Source organism: Festucalex cinctus, chromosome 1, assembly GCF_051991245.1.
Source record: "Festucalex cinctus isolate MCC-2025b chromosome 1, RoL_Fcin_1.0, whole genome shotgun sequence".
In the NCBI taxonomy this organism is placed as follows: domain Eukaryota; kingdom Metazoa; phylum Chordata; class Actinopteri; order Syngnathiformes; family Syngnathidae; genus Festucalex; species Festucalex cinctus.
Window position 1 is genome coordinate 48,396,374 of NC_135411.1, and position 19,745 is coordinate 48,416,118.

At 40.0% G+C, this 19,745-nt stretch overlaps 1 protein-coding gene across 2 annotated transcripts in view; it reads left to right on the forward strand.

Moving 5' to 3' along the window:
* The window catches only part of grin2aa (glutamate receptor, ionotropic, N-methyl D-aspartate 2A, a), a 192,107-nt gene that overhangs the window by 93,712 nt on the left and 78,650 nt on the right, over positions 1 to 19,745 (forward strand). For both annotated transcript variants that reach the window (XM_077539385.1, XM_077539376.1), the window contains one exon: positions 18,201 to 18,367. In XM_077539385.1, coding sequence (XP_077395511.1) covers positions 18,201 to 18,367 — 167 coding nt within the window. The remainder of the gene's footprint in view (positions 1 to 18,200; positions 18,368 to 19,745) is intronic.

A 19,745-nucleotide genomic window follows, 5' to 3' on the forward strand; every position in this document is an offset into this window, starting at 1 on the left:
GCTATGCTAATAGCTCAGTAAATCTAAGACTGACACGGCGAGCACATTTAACACTGAAAATAAATGCTGACCGGAAACGGAAATGACTACGTCAGCCAGGAAGAGTGGCCTAGAAGTGTTTCAGAAATTGAATGAATGAATCATACAAGTAGTATAAAATATTTAGAATATCAGTGATATTTGTTTGTTTATAAAATTGAGTTATGAGTTTTGATTTTGGCTTTTTTAATCAGTGGAATGAATGCTCTCAAATTACATTACAGTAGATCTTTTACACGGTTCTTTGTGTCACTGAAGAGCCTAGAGTGTGTTGATTATGGGGTTCCCCTTCTTTGCTGATATTACATTACAATCCAAGAATGCTATGTATGAGAAATTAAGCTTTTGAGAAGGAACTCCAAAAGACATGTTGCTCCTCAGGGAAGACACTTAAGGAATTGTGGGTATATGATGAGAATGTCTTCAAAGTACATTTCCATTTATTTTAAATATGTTTGCCCCTGTTGAAGATCTTGAGATGAACCAAGAATGGGCTGGAGGGGTTAGAATAGCTTATATGAAATCCTGAGAGTGTTTTTTTCCGAGATGCATGAGAAGGCTTTTGAGTTCCGAGCTGCTTGTGTGGAGTCATAGAACAGAATTTTGGCAAAGCATTGTCCTTAAAAGTAGGAATGTTCTATACCACTTTTTTTTTCAGACTGATACTGATACCAAGTGCCGATACCAGTAGTACATTTTGATAAATTAAAAAAAAAAATCACTAAAATATATTTTTAAACAAAAATATTTATTTTAATTTTGACAAAAAACAGCACAGTCACTCTTCAATAGTGTTAACGCTCAGAATAAAACACAAAAATGCTCTTTTAGTTTAGGATTCATTTGTAATAAATGTTTAGCCTTGAGGCGTTTTAGCAAGTTGCTAGGATTGAACGATGCACTCTTCATTCCGCTTCTTGCGAGTCTTGTGCCGCAAACTTCACATTCTGCAATGTGTGGTTCGTCGTCGTCAATTTTGAAGTATTTCCAAACCGGTGAAAGTTTTGGTGAAAAACGCAGACATACGCGTGGGTTCATTGTTGTCAAAACAGGAAGTCATCCTCATGATTTGCCATGGTGTTAAACTGCTGCAGGGTAGCGCCAGCTACAGGCAAGGAGAACTCACTCAATGCCCCCCCAATCGGTCGCTTGTACTCGTCGGCATCACGAGTACTTGAAAAAAGGCTGGTATCAGTACTCGCCCATCCCTATTTACAAGTGGTTTTGGCAAATAGATGTTAGATCAGTAAGTAACAGACTGATGCATTAAAACAAAGCAAAAAAAAAAAAAAAAACACCGTACAAGCAAACTTGCCGTGGATGGGAAACACGGAGGAGAAAAAGGAAAAAGACTCAGGATTGAAGAGAGAAGGGAAGGAAGGGTGGGAGGTAGAATCAGAGAGGAGTTTGCCAAGTAATGTATCCTGCCAGTTTTCATTGTGTCGACAAGCGAAAGTGCTCCACAGAAGCAAGGAGGCTGTAATAGGATGAAGACTGTACTGCAGTGGGAGCGTGCGAAAGGGAGGGGCGGCAAATGTAGGAGAAGCGATAGGGAAAGAGAGAGAACAAGCAATAAAACAAGCAACAGGACAAACTGGGGCTGACACACATGAGAATGAACAATTTTGGCTGCACAATCAGTGGTTTACACTCCACTGATCACTCATGTCAGGTTTGCCAGTTTAGCTTTCTACCACTTACCCAGCACGTTCTGCTGCAAGCTGCCCAATGTTATTTTCATTGAAAAGTACACTCCTGGGTTAATTTTCTGAAATCGCCACTTAAAGATATTGCCACACTGCACAAGTATGATAAAAAGTCCAGTACATTGCAACAATGGTGCACAGTAAGTAATTGTATTCTAAATGTAAAACTTAGAAGCCAGATCCAATAAATGAGGTTACATGTTTGAAGCCCCTGATAGAAAGGCACAGTATGATACGTTATAAAAACAAAATGCTGGACTTCCCATTCTATTTGTAAGAAATGAGAGCATACTACTTTTAGTACATCATAAAAACTCTGATGACAAAGCTCATTAGTAATCAGAGGCTCATTTTCATAGGTGGCGCTACACCATTACAATGGTGGAGTGTCTCCCTACTGTTCAGTGCTGGACTGGCCATTGGCATCAGTGGCGAGCGGTCATAATAAGCTATTAATGCGGTGCATGCCCAAGCCCTTCAATAAAATCATTGAAATAATTATAGTTATACAATACCTTAGTTCTACTGCTGTTCTGTTTTCCTTGCGGAGAGGTGGAAAGCCGACAGCAGATAGTTGGCACGCACAAACCATCGCGATAAGCGGGTGTCTCGCAAGAGGAAGCTCGGCTTTGTGAACCGGAAACTTTTGCGCAATGAGAAACAAAGGTTTCTAAAACTTGAGCCTTTTGAATGGCAAAAAAGTTGGCAGTCTAGCAGCGTATCTGACAACAACGCGCATTACTTGGCTTACTTGGCTAGCAGTCACTGGGTTTATGTCCCGGAAATAGAGGGTCGGCAAATGCTAGATTTCATGCCCGAGGAAGCTCCAGCGTTCTCGGCTGTGCTCCGCGGTCCTCCAGCCCGCTCCAGGAATGCGCCAGCGAGAATATAATTTCAAGTGGTCGTCCTACTGAAGTAATCATCACGAAAACGGGGAAAAATTTGGTCTCTCACTTTCAATAAAGGACGTACGAGAAACATCAGTGGCTCGTTGACTGTCCACAGGTGAGCAAACTTTATTGTTGGTTGAAGCCTCTTGCGGCTCTTCTGAGATGTCATTGTTTTCCTTCTCCCGTGTTGAGCCCACATCATGGACACGAGCCAGTTCTGAATACAGTAAATTCCAACGAATCGGCAAATTGTGATTTTGTCATTTCACTCACTACGGAACTGGTTACATTACAGTGTGTGCGTATCAACCTGCGTCAGTCCTGAATATTTCTGCTTTAATGTTATACCTACACAGCAGTATAAAATCATAATTAAATAATATTTAATTGTGAAATTAATAATACAAATACCCCAAACGTTTTCTTGCGGGCGCTTGCATATGTAACACTTCAGCATGCCCACTCCAAAAAGTCACCATTCGGGTGAATGGGTAACAGTGACTGTGGATAGTATGACATTTAAGTTAACAGAGGTTGCGAGCATGTGTATGAACCTACATGTGCACATTCACATGCGTGTGGCCAACTGGCCATCTGAGTCAAAATGCCAGGGCTGATTTTTAGTGCCAGTCCAGCCTTGCATACTGCTCATTATAGATGGTAGGCTGTATACCTATTTGCTTTGGTCAGTGGATAGAGATGCCACATAATGAGTCAAGAGTTCTGCAGAACTTGTGCCCATAAACTTTGAAACGATTCAGTATAGCTCCTCTATGTGGCATTGTGGATGAAAACAGAAATCTGGGAGGCATACAGTGTCACATCTCAAACTCTCTTCATATATTAAACTTTGATGGTAAAATGAAACATGAATATGGAGATTGCAGAACTTGCACTGCACATTCAGCTCTTAGCAGGCTGCCTTAAATGCATGAAATTGTTCTAATGTCTAATATTTAACACACAGTAATAAAGTAAAATGTTATCCATGTCCGAAAACATGGCAAGTCAGTGAAAGTAATGGCGGTTTTTAACATTACCCATTTTGGCCAATGCTCCAGCAGAATGAATGCAGGAAATAATACAAAAGTCACACATTCCAACTAACTACTGTTTTCCAGCCATTAGCTCAGTGCACATTGCAGATCCTAAAGCATGCCGGTTTCCAATTCATTACATTGCTTCACTTTTTCTACTCAACATTACTTGGAGTTAACAAAGTCAATTATAGATGATATATTGTAGCACAATAACAATCCTTTAGGTGACCGAAAGAACAGCGACAGTTGCGATTCATCAGTTGTTTAAAATCCAGATGGACTTAGAAAGTTCTTATCAATACATAAAACACACTTGATCTTGCAGTTTTATCTGAATGCCCAAAGCACTTCTTGGGAGATTCTGATTAATCACTCCGCTGACTCTGACTTTAGAGAATCCATCATAACAAAACATCCCAGTCCAGCTCCGCAGAGTTCAATTCCTTCTCCCAGACATTAAAAAAAATAAAATAAAAAGTTTTGTTTAGCTCTGCATTTACTCTATAATTTCTTGAATATAATTCATGAAGTGAAAACTACATGATAATATTTTATTTTTGGCAGCTCCTCTCTAGCGTGTGATAATCATTTCTCATTGCATGCTGAGACATGATTGCGTGCGTGGTGTTTCCAGCCTGCGGACATTGTGGGAGAATAGATGCTGCACTCTGTGGGCCCGTGTAGAGTAATGGTCAAATTGAAGCATTTCATAATTTGCAAAAATGGCCACTATTTAATGTGTGTTGTCTGTGTGTGCTTGTTTCTGTTCCATAGCCACAATACCCAGAAGGGAAATGCAAGCTGTTTATTTCCATTTCACCTGTCCTTTACCTCTTTTTTTCCCCCACTCACACATACTCTATTCACACACAGGGTTTTGTTTATTGTGATTATAAACATGACTGTATAATCCATCCCATTCTAATGCTGTATTTGTTTCTCCTCCCTCTATTTCAAGTACTATCTCCAATACAAAATTTAGAGGCAATTTTTGCTGGTGGTGAACAACAGAAATAACATTTTAAAAACATTTTCTAAATGTAGCTATGCCCATTGAGCAGCCAATGATTCAATTGTGTTCAAATGAATATGGGAGAACACGCAAGTCAAGTCTGCCCTACACAAGAAATAAAGAATGAACAAACATTTGTGTAATCATTTATCTAAACATATATCATCATGTCCTTCATTTCATTTTTGGCCTGCAGAACCTTAAATGAGCCTTTCAGAAGCGATGGAATTAAAGCCACTCACACTATAAAAGCAGGACAATTAGTCATTTTCAGAACAAGATACATGATGCAGACACACACACACAAAAAGGAAAATTAAAAGTGGAGTAGAGAGTGAGAGATTTCCCCTTGGCTGAGGCGCCTATAAATATGTGACTCATATTGTCTTTGATTTGCAAATTAAGGCTTTTTCACAGCCCTGCTCAATTTCACTGTTTCGAACCTCCTTTGGTTTTCCCAGATGTGAGGTGCATGCATCTACAGTATATGCGCGTATGCATATGTATGTATGTTCATTAATATTGCAGCAGTCCACAGGGGTCTGAGGAGAACGCTCCCAAACAAATCACTTGTATCTCATATCTGGGCCAGCCGATTGTACTGATCCTATCAACAAAGACTCCGAAAGAGAGCAAGAGAGAAGGGTTCAGATAGGAATGAAAGCAGCGCAAAAGAGGGGACAGGGACCAGAGAGACAATGGAAGGAGGACATGATGGGCTGTGCAGGGTGAAAATGTAGCAAATCAAATGAGAAAACTAACAAACACTTTCAAGCATGACCACAAGTGTTTTTTGTGTGTTTTTGTGCATTAGGATGGATCAGTACTGTCATCATTAGGTGATGTAAATTGTTTCTTTAACCGCATATGTATGTGTGTGCTATATTCTTGGCCACAGCTTTCTTCCTCTTTAAAGATGATTTGAAACTACAGAGGAGCTTTAAAGTGGGTCAGCTCTACTTCCCTTGCTGATAAAGCCATGCACCACTGAGAAAATATTTAAGTCCATATTTTGTCAAAGCACTTCTGGCAAAATGTTAAACGTATTTAGCTTTGCTTGCTGTGGTGTTTATAGTATTTGGAACACAGCTTTTTATGAATATGAGTTAAAGCTGACCCCAGGTTTTAGTCAAGCTTTACATACTCACCAACAGAGTGATATCGTGTCCAAAGAATTAATATTTTAAGTTAACGAGTAGACATTTCAGTTACAAGAAATCTTTTAGAGATCATTGATGACTGAAAGTCTTATAGTAACCTAGTGTGCAGGCTAAATACGTTTGCTATAACATATATGCATACCAATTCTTTACAATTAGTCTTAATATTGTCATTTTCAAAATTGTTTTTACATTGTGACTCATTAATGAATGTTCTGCATCTAAATCATATGGGATTACAAATAGAAATATACTGTACAATAATCCAGTCTGCATCATTTCCCATCAAGACATATGTCTTGCATTTCTTGAGCTGAAGGGAAGGGTGGGGTCAATAATCAACATTTGAAAAATGGCATTGAGATATTGTCAACGATAAATAATTACAAATAGACAATAAGCCAGTCTGCTAATCATGACATTGTGCGTAATTTCCCATCAAGACATATGACTTGTAAGTTAAACAGAAAAAACTGCAATCACAACAACAACAGTAACGATAACAATAACAGCTGAATGAGACGATCGATAATTACGAGTGACCGGCCCAGATTCATTTAGTTGGGCCACCTTGGTTCCAAACCAGAGATTTCCAGCATCGACACATAGCCTACTACAAATGAGTCGCCAAATTATAAGGATTGATGGATTCTGTCCCAATCTTGCTGTAGGTAATGTGGAATATTAGCCAGAGTATCTCTGGGCTGAACACAGGGTTTGATGGGTTAGGGTTGGGCTTGCGAACTCAATGAAAAAGCTTTCAAAAATTCTTGAAAGCTGTACCCCTATCTAGGTTAGAAAGTCTGCTTCCTACCATCTTGCTTTGGGAATGCCTTGCTACAGACAAGAATATTGCTACCGGCCTACGTGGTCAATGTCGATGTGTGCCAGCTAGGAATGCTAGTTTGAGTTTGGAATGAGAGCTGGGGAAGGCAGATGGTTGGAATATTGGAAAATTTAGATTTTGTCCCCTACCTAGTTTGTTAGCCTTCAACTCGAGAAATGCAAGGTGTATTTCTTTGTTGCTTCTACATTTAGCTACACAAATGTCCATATTTGATATATAGCAGGGCACCCTTTATAAAAGACAATTGTAACTGAAACTCCAGCTCACCACAAATCTGGTGGATAAATAGACCTAAATTCACACTTCAATTTCTGAGCAGGTAAATTTAAACATGTTCTTGTCATCAGTCACTTTGAAATAGTTACATGACCAGCCAGCCAACAAAAAATAAGTATGACTTATAGTGTGTAAAATATGGTAAATGTTTACTCTTAGTCATTCCTTCCAGTCTGCCTGTTCTCGGCTTTCCTTCAATGTCAGAACAAAAATCGAGGGGACTTGTTTTGGTTTATCAGCTCCATTGCACAAATATTATGGTCGGTGGCCCACCAAAGAGGCTGTGTTAATCAAACCTGGCTGTACAAATGTGTTTTTGACCCAGTTGAGTCGCTCCCTCTCTGTTGAAAGAGCAAAGAGCCACAGATGCTTGTGTCCACTCACGACTCAAGTCAGATAACATTACTGTCCTCAGTCCTCCAGCAAGGCTGTGTGAGGACGACCCCGATACTCCAAGATGTTTGTTTGCCTCCAACCAGCGTCATCACTGACTCATTTTTGTTTTCCGTCACAGTTGCTTGTCGACTCTGTGACCGTTTGCACTTTCACTATGTTCTCTACAATTATGTATGTCCTTGTTGGAGCCACATTCATTCTGGGGGCTTGTTTCATAAAGCTTCCCTTCTGCAGAGCAGTCAGCTCACCTGTGAAATCAATAAATGAGCACCAATCACAGATTTACACACAAAATTATTTATAAAATGTGGCCTTTTAAAGTTATTAAACCAAAACTGTCTTTTCTAAAGAGTCAGTGTCACTGATATAATAGTAATCCTGATATTATCCCCTTAAGTGTTGATGTAAATCACAATTTACGGTTGTACCCTGCGGGCCCAGACTTTGTTTGTGTGTAAAACTGAGCACTCTGTTAACAGATCTGGCCTGTTGGACTCCTCCCAGGGGTGCTGTCCTTCTGTTTGGCCAATGAAAGCAGCCAATTACTCTGCAGGCCTCACTGGCATTCAATCAAATGGGAAATGAGAAAGTTTAGAGATGATGATGGGGTTCAGGGAAGAGCACTTACAGTGCACTTTGTCAATGTAAGGGAAAATCAGTGCGCTTGCATTTCTGCATGGATCTATACGGAAAAACCGCTTACTTTTTGTCTTTGTTCATTCCAATATCAATGGTGAACAATAATAAAGCATTGCTTTGGATGGGCAGAGATTTTACCCAGGCGTGTAGTGCTATAGCAAAGTTTTCCTTTTATTTTTTTTTTATTTTTTTTCACTGGGTAAACAATCTCGCGACCCTTGTGAGGAATAAGCGGTCAAGAAAATGGATGAATGGATGGATGGAGGGTAAACAATCTGTCGTGCTTTATCTTCCATACGTTGCTGATGAAAAGGTGTTTGGTGAAAGTGACACAGGAAAATGTGATTTTTTTGTTTTGTTTTTACGGTACACTGTAATGTAAAGCCTTACCTGACATCAAAGCTGAATCACTAGTACTACTGGTTGCGACCAAGTATAACAGCCATTGCGCTTTAATTGATTCAAGACAAAAATAAACAATCACCAATTCCATACACCAGAATCAATTATTTGGCCCTTCATATAATATTGCAAACTGCAACCACAATCAAAGAAATCATTATTCAATTGTTTGTCTCTAAAGTGGCATTCAAAAGTGTGCATTATGTTTTCGATATAGATGAGCTGGAGCTTATGTCAAATGTTATGAATGTTTAAAAAAAATGCGTAATGTTACAAATGAAGTGGGCCAACACCTCACTTGTTTCATCTTGGCTGTGAAAAAAAAACAAAAAAACAAATGTGTGTTCCAGCCATGGTGAAACTATACGTGTTATCTGTAGTCTGGAGCACAACCAATGCATCCATCACCCCAACCCCACTCCACAGCCCGCCACCCCACCCCGGTCTCTTTTTCTTCTTGGCTGTTCCCCATCCTCTCGCTGGCTGACATGGCTCTTTGCTCTTCTCCACATCTAGTATCTCCCTGCCACTTGTTTCATCCATCCCAATTGCGCTCACCACCACCCAGCTCTGTTTGCGTCCCCTTGAAAGTAGGTCTCTTTGTGTCAGTGTGTGTCTGTCAGTGGCAGTACTGATGAATCACTGATACTGTCAGCATAGTTAGTGATGGCCATAACAGCTGACTGATGCATCTTTGCGATCAGCAAATTATGCATTATTGATTTAACCCCACGTTATTGTATGTCAACGTGGAAGTAAGAAGGTGGGGGATGAGGGATGAAATGTCTTTCATCATGTACTGTATAGGGGAACATATTTTTGCTACATCATTTATCATTTCATCATAAATCAAATGGTAAAATTGTTCAATTTCCACAAAATGTATTTAATTGATTTTCATCCTTCTTGCCTGTTTTATAATATAAATGTTGGTTTTGTCATTGTGAAAAATTGGCCTTTTCTGTCTTTTTTATTGAGTTTTATTTTTTATTTTTTTATTTTTTTTTCTTGCCAGTTTAAGTCTTTCCATGGAGTCTGACTTTAGATTGGTTAGGTTGTTTGTTTCTCTGAAAAGAACTCAGCATGAAACATAACCTTCTGGCACACACATCAAAATAAATACATCTTTTGTAGTACATGTGAAGGTCTCTGCCAACAACCACTGCAGTGTTACCGCATAAACATGTGTGCTTTTGCCTTTGTGACTCTTTGTAATGGGTGGATGATAACGTGTGCTCTGAGTATTCAAGAAAGCACCACCACAATGACATTTGGGCTGCTCATCAACTTTATGCAGAAAACCACCAATTTGTAAACTCACCTACTCACACATTTGTGGGAGCTCGCATTGACCACGAGCTGATTGTTTGACAGGAAATAATAATAATAATAATAATAATAATAATAATAATAATAATAATAATAATAATAATAATAATAATAATAATAATAATAATAATGATAATTAGGGATGGGCGAGTACCAATACCAGGTATCGGTATCGGGCCGATATCAGCCTCTTTTCAAGTACTCAAGTACTCATGACGAGTACAAGCGAGCGATGGCAGAGGTGGGAGACGTTAAGTGAGTCCTCCTTGCCTGTAACTGGCGCTAGTTTGCAACAGTTTTTCACCAAAACTTCACCGGTTTGGAAATACTTCAAAATTGTGAATCTTAAACTAAAAGAGCATTTTTTGTGTTTTATTTTGAGCGTTAAGACTATTGAAGAGTGACTGTGCTGTTTTTTTTTTTTGTCAAAATTAAAGGAAATATATTTGTTTAAAAATATATATATATTTTTTTTGTCAAAATGTACTACTGGTATCGGCAATTGCTCTCGGTATCGGTGAGTACTGAGGGTCTGAGTATCGGTATCAGTCTGAAAAAAAGTGGTATTGAACATCTCTAATAATAATAATATTTTATGCCAGCCTCCTTGCACTTCTGGTGCTCTTATTATTTATTTATTTATTTATTTATTTATTTATTTATTTATATAATCTGTAAGTCATTTCTTTTAAAGAGTATTTTTTAAAGAATTTTAATTTTAATAATATGCCAAATATTAAAATGTTTTAGTCTCATAGTTTGGGTACAAAGTGTATAGGATTTAAACTGTTATAATACACAATTATATTAAAAAAAAGTCACTGTATCTACTTTTCTGTTTTATTTTGATTAAAGCTTTGCTAATTTAATTCATTTTATTCATGTATTCTTTAAAATGTGAACTGAAGGATTATGTAGGAGAAATACTTCCATGGAGAACGATAGTCAGAAGCTAGGAATTGATAATTGGGTACAAAGCAAAAAGGAAAGTAGGACAAGAAACCTTCAAATAAAGGCACCAATGAAAGAAGCAGCAAGCAAAAGGAGGCGACGCTGGAGGATGAGATTAGGAGAGCAAAAGCGCTAAGACAGCTAAGATGAAGAGAATAATTATGATGGTTGCTGCTGCTGCTGCTGCTGCTGCTGCTGCTGCTGCTGGCAACTTGACAACTTTCATAATGATGACCGAGGAATGATGATGATAATAACTAGTCACCCATCCATCCATCCATCCATCCATCCATCCATCCATCCATCCATCCATCCATCCATCCACTACGGTTTGTCTTGTTCATGGTCATAGATGAGCTGGAGCTTATGTCATCTGATTTAGGACAAGTGGACTATTAAGTAAGTTTTGCACATGCGTGACTTGTGAGTCACTATTCTACATTGTTAGACAATGGTAACTGGAAAGTTAATCACAGAGGCATGATATAAAAACATAAACATGTGTACCGCTATCTTTTTCACTCACAATGTGCTCCCATGCAAAGCACACACTCATACTCTTTCCAGAGTATTATGTTGTAATAAAAAAGTACATCTTACGTGGTATAGCCCTATCCAATTTGCGTCTCCATGTCTTGCTGTAGTTTGGCTCTCATCACTTTATCGATATACCCTTTCATGGTAATGTCAAACAATACCCATCTCTCTTGAACCATACCGATGAATTAATCTTTTCGATCTTCTACATTATAAGTCCAAATGTGAAGCATGATAATGTGCAAAATGAATGAAATTGTAAAACATGCTGACTGTTTTTTCCGTGTTCGTCACTTCCTGTTCTTGCCGTGGTGTTTAATTCGCTAGCTAGTAGCCAATCAAAACGACAACGGTCCTATGCCGATTCAACATGTTGAATCCGCATATACCAGCAAAGACGTCGTTACGATGCCGATTTATACATTAACACAAGCCGCATCCCGACGCTACTGATGTTGGATTGGTGTATCGAGGCCTTAACAAGCTTTTGGAACGTGGGAGGAAGGGTTAAAATTCCACACAGGAACATAAGAGGTGATATTCGAACTCGGAATCTCACAACTGAGAGGCAGTCATGCTAACCACTGGTTCAACTGTGGCATTTTAAAGTTTAATTGCTATTGTAATGGCTTTAGTTACTTTGTATCCTGTGATAAACTGCGTCTTGTCATCCTTATGGATCGCCGCTGATGTTGAGCAAATGTGCAACACCATATTTTCATTTGTTGGTGATTAGAATAGTTCCTGGTTCATGTAAGGTTGCATTACAAAGAGACAAACATTTCCGGTTGTGGCTTGTTCCATTGATACAGTAGGGACTCCAAAAGAAAAGAAATCAAAGTACATTACAGATCTAGTTAGAAAGCACTAAAGTCGTGACTAATGTAACGGAAATTTCATCTATCCTTGAGAAGATAATCTCTCATGTTTGTAAGAGGGAAAAGGTGCACTCTTCTGACTTAACAGGTTCTCCCGTGAACATTAGCATGTCAAAGATGCACCTTCTTTCTGGATGGAGCAACCCTAGAATGTGGGGGTACCCTGTCAAATCAGGTCTCACGCGCATTTGTGTCATCAACTAAAGCACTTTTCCTAATTAACCCATCAGAGGACGTAATGAGTCGAGTGCCCTGGGGTGGTTAGATATCATATAGCACTTACACTTATAGGATGGAGTTAGAATAGACATCACACATGACTTGACATACTAATATTGTAAACTAGACCTTGAGAAGGCTATAAATAGAATGTAACTTATGCTGGAAAAAAGTTTTTATTTCTTTTTCCATTTCTTTTTTTCTTTTTTTTTCTGCAGTCTCATGATTGAGACTTTGCCAACGTTGATATTAATTATTTATATTGAGGCTCAGCTCTCCAACCAAAACAATTACCCCCCATGCCTGACTGTTATGTTAACAACTGATGTTAATCTACTGTAAAGCAGCGTCCCCAACCACAGCGCGTGCTCGCACAGAGAGACTGAACAAAACTTGATCAGAGAAGGGCTGTGATTCAGATGTTTTACCTGTGATATTTATTTGCAGATTACATCAGCGGAAGAATGGACCCCCAAGGATAGTTTACAATGCTCACCTACAACTACGAGGAATGATTCTGCTTCAAACATGTTCCCAGTCTGCATTAAAAGACAAGCCTAGGGAGGTTTTTTTTTTTTTTTAATTTCTTTATTTTTATGTTTTTTGTTTTTTTTTATTAACTTATGATATTAACTTGATGGTAGAGGTTGTTGAGGAGAAACATGCACAGAGCTCCACTATAAGCAATTACATTAATCAATAATGAGTTACCCGTATTTCCCGCACTATAAGGCGCACCTAAAAGCCTTCAATTTTTTCAAAAGCTGACCATGCGCCTTATAATCCAGTGCGCCTTATATATGGATCAATATTGAGCCACAACAGGTCTCGCTGTCAAGACGCTATCTGTGACCCTGCACGATCGGTGACGCGCATGCGCAGACGATCCCGCCATCTTGGATCGCTAGCTAATACTAATACTTTACCTCAGAGAAAATATTAAAACAGCTGTTTATTCATTTTGGGAGTGAATGGAGTTGTCAGAAAGCTGGTTTGTAATCTATTAATCAAGTTTGACTGACCTATCTGACTGTTTTGTTGACATTCCCTTTAGCGCAGCACCATCTAATGCATAACGTAACCCCAGCCTCTACTGTAGCGCCTTATATATGGAAAAAGTTTTAAAATATGTCATTCATTGAAGGTGCGCCTTATAATGAGGTGCGCCTTATAGTGCGGAAAATACGGTATACATAATTTGTTTTTATGTGTTAAAATGCAGATTCATCAAAAATAAAGTCTATGTGAAACCGATACGTGGCACAAAAAATGTTGGGGACCACTGATCATAGAGAGTGGTTGGCACACAGTTTGTTTTTTTGTTTTTTTTAAATTTGATGGACCTACAAACATGCATTCAACCATAAGCAAAATATTCTATAAAGTCCTCCATATTGGATTTATTTTATACCCAAAAAAACAAACAAAACACAGCCTCCCTCAATGTGTACGTACAAGAGGAGTGGTCCACATGTCCTGGCTGGCTGACTATAAATACATAGCATAAGGTATTTTCAATTTTAAGTTTGCTTTATCTTTTTCTCACATTTCTAAGACATTCACAAATCTCAGAAAAAGTGCCGTTCCAAGATTTCCACCCAGCCTCAGCTGCCAGTTTGCCACACTTTGTTAAATTTGGAGGGTGTGTCAGAATGGTGGGAGAATAAGTGTATATGAAAAGTACGCAAGTCCAGGCGCATAAAAAAATAAGTGAGATGGGAATGGGAGTATTTGACCCATAGTGTGTAGTTGATGACAACTTTGAATTAATAGCCACAATACTGAAGAAACTGTGGTCAATACTGTATATAACTTCACGGCAAGTAACATATGTATGTACCGGTATGTTGAGTGGATGTGTTGGAAATAACAAAAAAAAAAAAAGTTTTTCTTTTGTAACAATATTTTTGGATGAGCTGTAAAATCCCGTACTGAATGTGCATGATGGTTAGTTGTTAAAAGGTGGAAGTGTGATTCCCAAAAGAGTGCAGCAAAGTATCGGCCTTAACGAATAGTTTGGGCGTGTGTGGGTGTGCATGTTGTGGATCAGGGGAAGTGTGGAAAAAAAAAAAAAAAAAACAACGACCAAAAAACAGACCTCCTGGACAGTGAGTTAACGAAACTAAAGGAAGACACTGGGAGGAAGATATCAGACTTATTAGAGTAGGAGACAAAGATAGAGGCAGGGAGGGAGAGCGAGGAATGATGTTACTTTGTCAGTGTTTCCCCGTGGGGGGGCTTGGCTGCTTGTTAAAAAGTCCTGACAGAGAAACCACAGCAATAATACACACAAACACACGCACACACTGCAATATATAATGCTGCCCCTGTGCTATACACATCAAGTAGGTTTCATGGAAATATATAGGCAAAAATACTCGCCTGTGACATCACACACCCACGTTTGATCAACGTAATGCATGTGGCTAAAGTTTGTGTAACAGTCGAAGGCCACTGGGTTGTTTAGTCTCCAAAACACATTCAGCAGTTTCAAAGCAACTCAAACACACTTTGTATTAATGCGCTCTACTTATTGGGATGACAAATGTTAGCTGAAGTTTTAATGGAAAATGCAAAGAAAATGTGCCACATTTTTATGTAGGCACTTTTAGACAAATGTATGAAACAGACAAATGCTCTCCCTGGTTGCCATTATGCAAACAATGTTCTGTACAAGTAAATGAGTGGCCAAGATTTGTATTAATAATATTGTATTTTGTTTAAATACACTGGTAGTAAAAGTTAAAGAGTAGTAAAAGATCATCATTTGAGTGAAAAAAACACCCCACTATTTCATTGTTGTGCATGTTTTTATTAATGTGCACATGAGTTTAACTTGCTGCCAAACTTACAAAATGTACCTTGTAAAATTCTGCATATGAATATAGTTTGTTAGTCCCATGTCTTGTATTTTTAAGGAGCTATAACCACTCACTGAGTGTCAACTATTTTAATGGTCCAGCTTCACTAATTTGCCTCAATGTAATGTTTCTTTTTCCACTAAGCAAGTGTGACTTTATGTGATCAAGACTTCACATATTATATTATTGTTACTCCTATTTTTGCTTATACTTTGTGCATTACATCTAGGACAATCCAAAAGTACAGAAGCAGCAACCTGAGGATGCACTTGATTCATACATCCGGCACAAGCTGGGTTCAAACTGAGTGTGTGCGTGTTGAAACCTCAGCATGGGCCAAAAATAGGATTGCTTTTTCAATGACATTCAAAAGACAACAACTTTAACTTTAATAACATTTGAGCTTACCTTATTATTGTATCCTGATTTGTTTTGTTCAACAACTTTGATGGTGCATTATTGTATATGTAAATGTAAAAAACAAACAAGTGGATCTCTAATTAACCTGGCATGGACGATTTGGGATATTTTGATATACATCTTTGACGTGAAAATACCAATTTCTGTATGCATCATCCATAAGGATTTCCAATTTCTGTTTTATTGTAATCATCTAAACATCATGTTGTTTTGTATTCTTTGGCTGTGTTGACTCTGGCATTGCCCATTTGGTATTTTAATCTCCCCTGCCACCCCACAGAAATTTCCATCTCTATTGTTTTGTTGCAGCTATTTCTAGCACTGTCTGGTTATATTTAGCACTGTGCCACAGAGGATTTTTTATTTATTTATTTTTTTGTCACATCACTGAGCCTCTCCTCCAGTGGACACTCCCGGGCTTTAAAGCTCAGCATGTAACATACTGTTTATGCCACTAGTGCAGCTGTACAATATAAGACATCCCTTTACTTTATATGACAAGTATGTATCTTAGTGGGGTGAGTGTGTGGCTTACAAAGCCGCAAACGCTCATGTTTGTGTGTACACACATTTGTGTACGTGTGCCATTTGACTAGACATTGATTGATTCTATTGGCAGCAGAGGACATGAGAACTACAAAGTTCTATTTATAACTCATTGCGAGTAATGGTTAAATTGAAATAAGGCCTGGTAGTGCCTGCTATCGGTATACCACAATGTATTATTTACTTCTTTTTTTTTTTTTTTTTAAATCTCCAAAGACAATTTGTCTTTTCACTCTGCTGTTTATATTAACGCTGTATACATGACATCACGCCACAAATAACCAATTCACAGACATGTGGGGCAAGGGAATGTTGTTGGAGTGCCCCAGGGGAGGATTGAGGATTCGGTGCCTTGTTCAAGGACAACTCTGGTGCAACCAGTTTTTGCTTACCCATGAAGTGGGGCTATACATAAAAACATGAATACCAAATGTTGCATAAAAAAATGGCCATCAGTAACTGGTGTATAGCATTTAGCACTTAGCATTGTAACTAGTGTTGTTCCGATACCGTTTTTTGGCTCCCGATACCGATACCCAGCTTTGCAGTATCGGCCGATACCGATACCATACCGATACTTAAGGTTTTTTTTCCTCAACATGAAAAAGCTGTCCTGCCATTGGTTCAGAGCATTCAAGGGCCAATAGGATATCTTAGATGGGCATGCAGTGAACATGTCACATATCAGTGAATGTCGTGCACGAGCAAGACACAAGATGCTGCATCCAAAATCCTATATTAGCGTTGGAATTAATGGTATCGGCATGTTACTTGTGAGTAGTCACCGATACCGATACCACTGTTTTAATGCAGTATCGGCACCTATGTCGATACCAGTATCGGTATCGGAACAACACTAATTGTAACAGAACAAAAAACAAAGAACCCAATACATACTCTACTTATTGATCACACACTATTATAACTGCAAACCTTTTTTGCCACGTTGGAGGATCAAAACATTGCGATATAAATGCATACTGTACAGCCAATATTACGACAACTCCCTCCTAGTCACAGCTAGCTCTACATTGCTGCAAAGTGTGAGAGTCTTGACTACCACTGTGATGAAGACAGGAAGTGACACGTCTTACAGCATGACCTCCTTGCTATGCCACCATGCTCCACTTGAGTTACTATGTCATTTCAGCATACAAGCACACACACAGACGTGGGACCAGAGAAAAACCTGAGTCTTGATATATTGGAGACAAAAAAAAATTAAAAAAGATGCACAATTAATGCAAACAGTGACCGTAACAGTGTACAGTTCAGAGGGCATAATCGCACTAGGGAAGCAAATGCTTGGTCTTGCATGTACTGCAGCTGAACTTTCACATGGTTACAAGTGCAATCTGCAATCCGAAGACATCACAAAGGCTCTCTAACCCCTGCTCCATCTAACTTGTTCTTCACCTGTTGTTTCAAATATACATTATATATGTTGGATATTTTTGATGATATACGCGATATGGGGTGCATATGGACACAATTCATGTTAATGCAAAAACAGACACATACACTAAATTGTGCATTTAACAAGTAAAGATAGGGTAACATACCGTGCCCTCCCACATGTTCTTTTCTCATTAATTTTGTCCCATTTCACCTCGTCTAATAGCCCTCGCACAAATGAGTCATTTGGTGTGACTCTGCCGACATGAATGGAGTTCATTTGTTCACCTGCACGAGTGCTATTCAGCGCTGTCCAATCAAATGGTTGAATACATTAAATGGAGAAACAATCCAGAGTCCAGTTTAATGGCGTGTTTGAGCGAGTCAGCATGAATGGAACCCTCATTCCCCGTCAACTCGGCCTAGGAGACTTTTGCAGCCTGCCTGCACTGCGTCAATCCAATTTGGGCTTAATTGAATTATTCAGAGGACCTCTCCCATACATTTTATTGTCATGTACACTCTATATTGCCTTTGTGTGTGTGTACAGTCCAACTGTTCTGTCAAAGATTATTCTAATGTTCAACCAAATATTAAATGTACTATTGGATCAAACAACAAAATCTTATTATTGCTGTCTTTTCTGCCTGTTTTCAGGATGTGAAGTCAACATTCTTCCAGTTTGGTGCTTCCATCCAGCAGGAGGCTCTGCTGATGCTGAACATCATGGAGGAGTACGACTGGCACATCTTTTCTATAGTTACGTCAAAATTTCCCGGCTACCAGGAGTTCATCAACATTCTAAAAACGACTGTAGATAACAGGTACAAACCATTTCGTTTTGCCTTAATTGCATATATAGGATAATTTGCATTTGATGTGTACATGAGTGTATAGACCTAACTCCAATATGCATACGGGATACATGTAGCTCTACCTAAAATATGCTGTCACTTTCCAGTTTGGATTTTTGATCTTTCTCAAAAATTAAAACAAAGTCCCAACAATTGGGGGCATTTTACCGATTAATAAATTGTTTTCCCAATACGCATAAACAATTTTGTCATGTGGGGTGCGGACTTAGGAACCAAACGCAGACAAGACACGGGAGTTGTGAAATAGTCATTATATACTAAAACACAATGTAACAGCAGAAAGTAGGGCCCTTTTCCCTTGTCGCCCTCCCTCCTCCTCTCCCCCCCCCGCCTCCTGCCCTGCAGCCGCCCTTTCGCCTTCTTGTCGTCTTCTCCCCGCTTCCCCCGCCCCCCCCCCCCTTCCCTGTCTGCCCTGCGGCCCCTCCCCCTCCCTCTCCCTGGGCCTGGGGCTCCCTCCCCGGCCCGGGCGTCGGGCTCCGGGGGCCGGGCGAGGGTTTGGGGCCTGCCCCACTCCGGTATAACTCCTGGCGCCCCAGGCGGGCTCCGGTGGCCGGTGGGCTGTCCGGTAGCCCTGCTGCGCTGGCTGTCCGCCCATTGTGGTGCCGGGTGGATGAGGTGGGGGGCGGCGGGGGGTGGGGGTGCTGGGGGGCGGGCGTGCCACCTACACCCGCCGGGTTGGGTGAGGCCCCGCTGGTCGCTCCTCTTACTCACTTCACTAGCTTGCACTATACACTTTGTAAATATACACATAGGGCACACAACACATTTCTTGGTGGGGTGGGGAAGGGTGGAAACACCGTCTTCACCCTTCAACTCCCCTCCAATTTTAATGCACCTCACGTCCAAGGGGAGGGGTGAGTTGGGGCGGGGAGCCATCAGAGGGGATGGACTGCAGTGCCTGGCAGCGCTGTGGTCCCCCCCATTTGTGTCCCTGCCCCACCACTTTGTCCCTCCATTCCCTTTTTTAATGCACCACACATATACATATTCATTTTTTTGGGGGGGATACGGGTGTGTCGGAGTAGGGGAAATTTTTTCCCTCTGCTCCGACTCACCTGCTCCCAATTTTAATGCACCACACGCACACACTTGTATATACACTGGGTGGGGCCACATTCACGGTGTAAGGGTAGAGCTCGCCAGTCGGCGAGCTGGCGGACTCAGTAACAGGGTTAGGTGTCACTAGTACTCTGGCGTGACGACCGGGGCCTCTCCCCACCGGGCTCGGTGTTCTGGTGTTCCGCCTTCTCCCCTGGTGCTTCCTCCTCTGCTTCCCCCCTCCCGCCGCTGTGCAAATCTCGCGCGGCTGGAGGTGGGGTGGGCACAT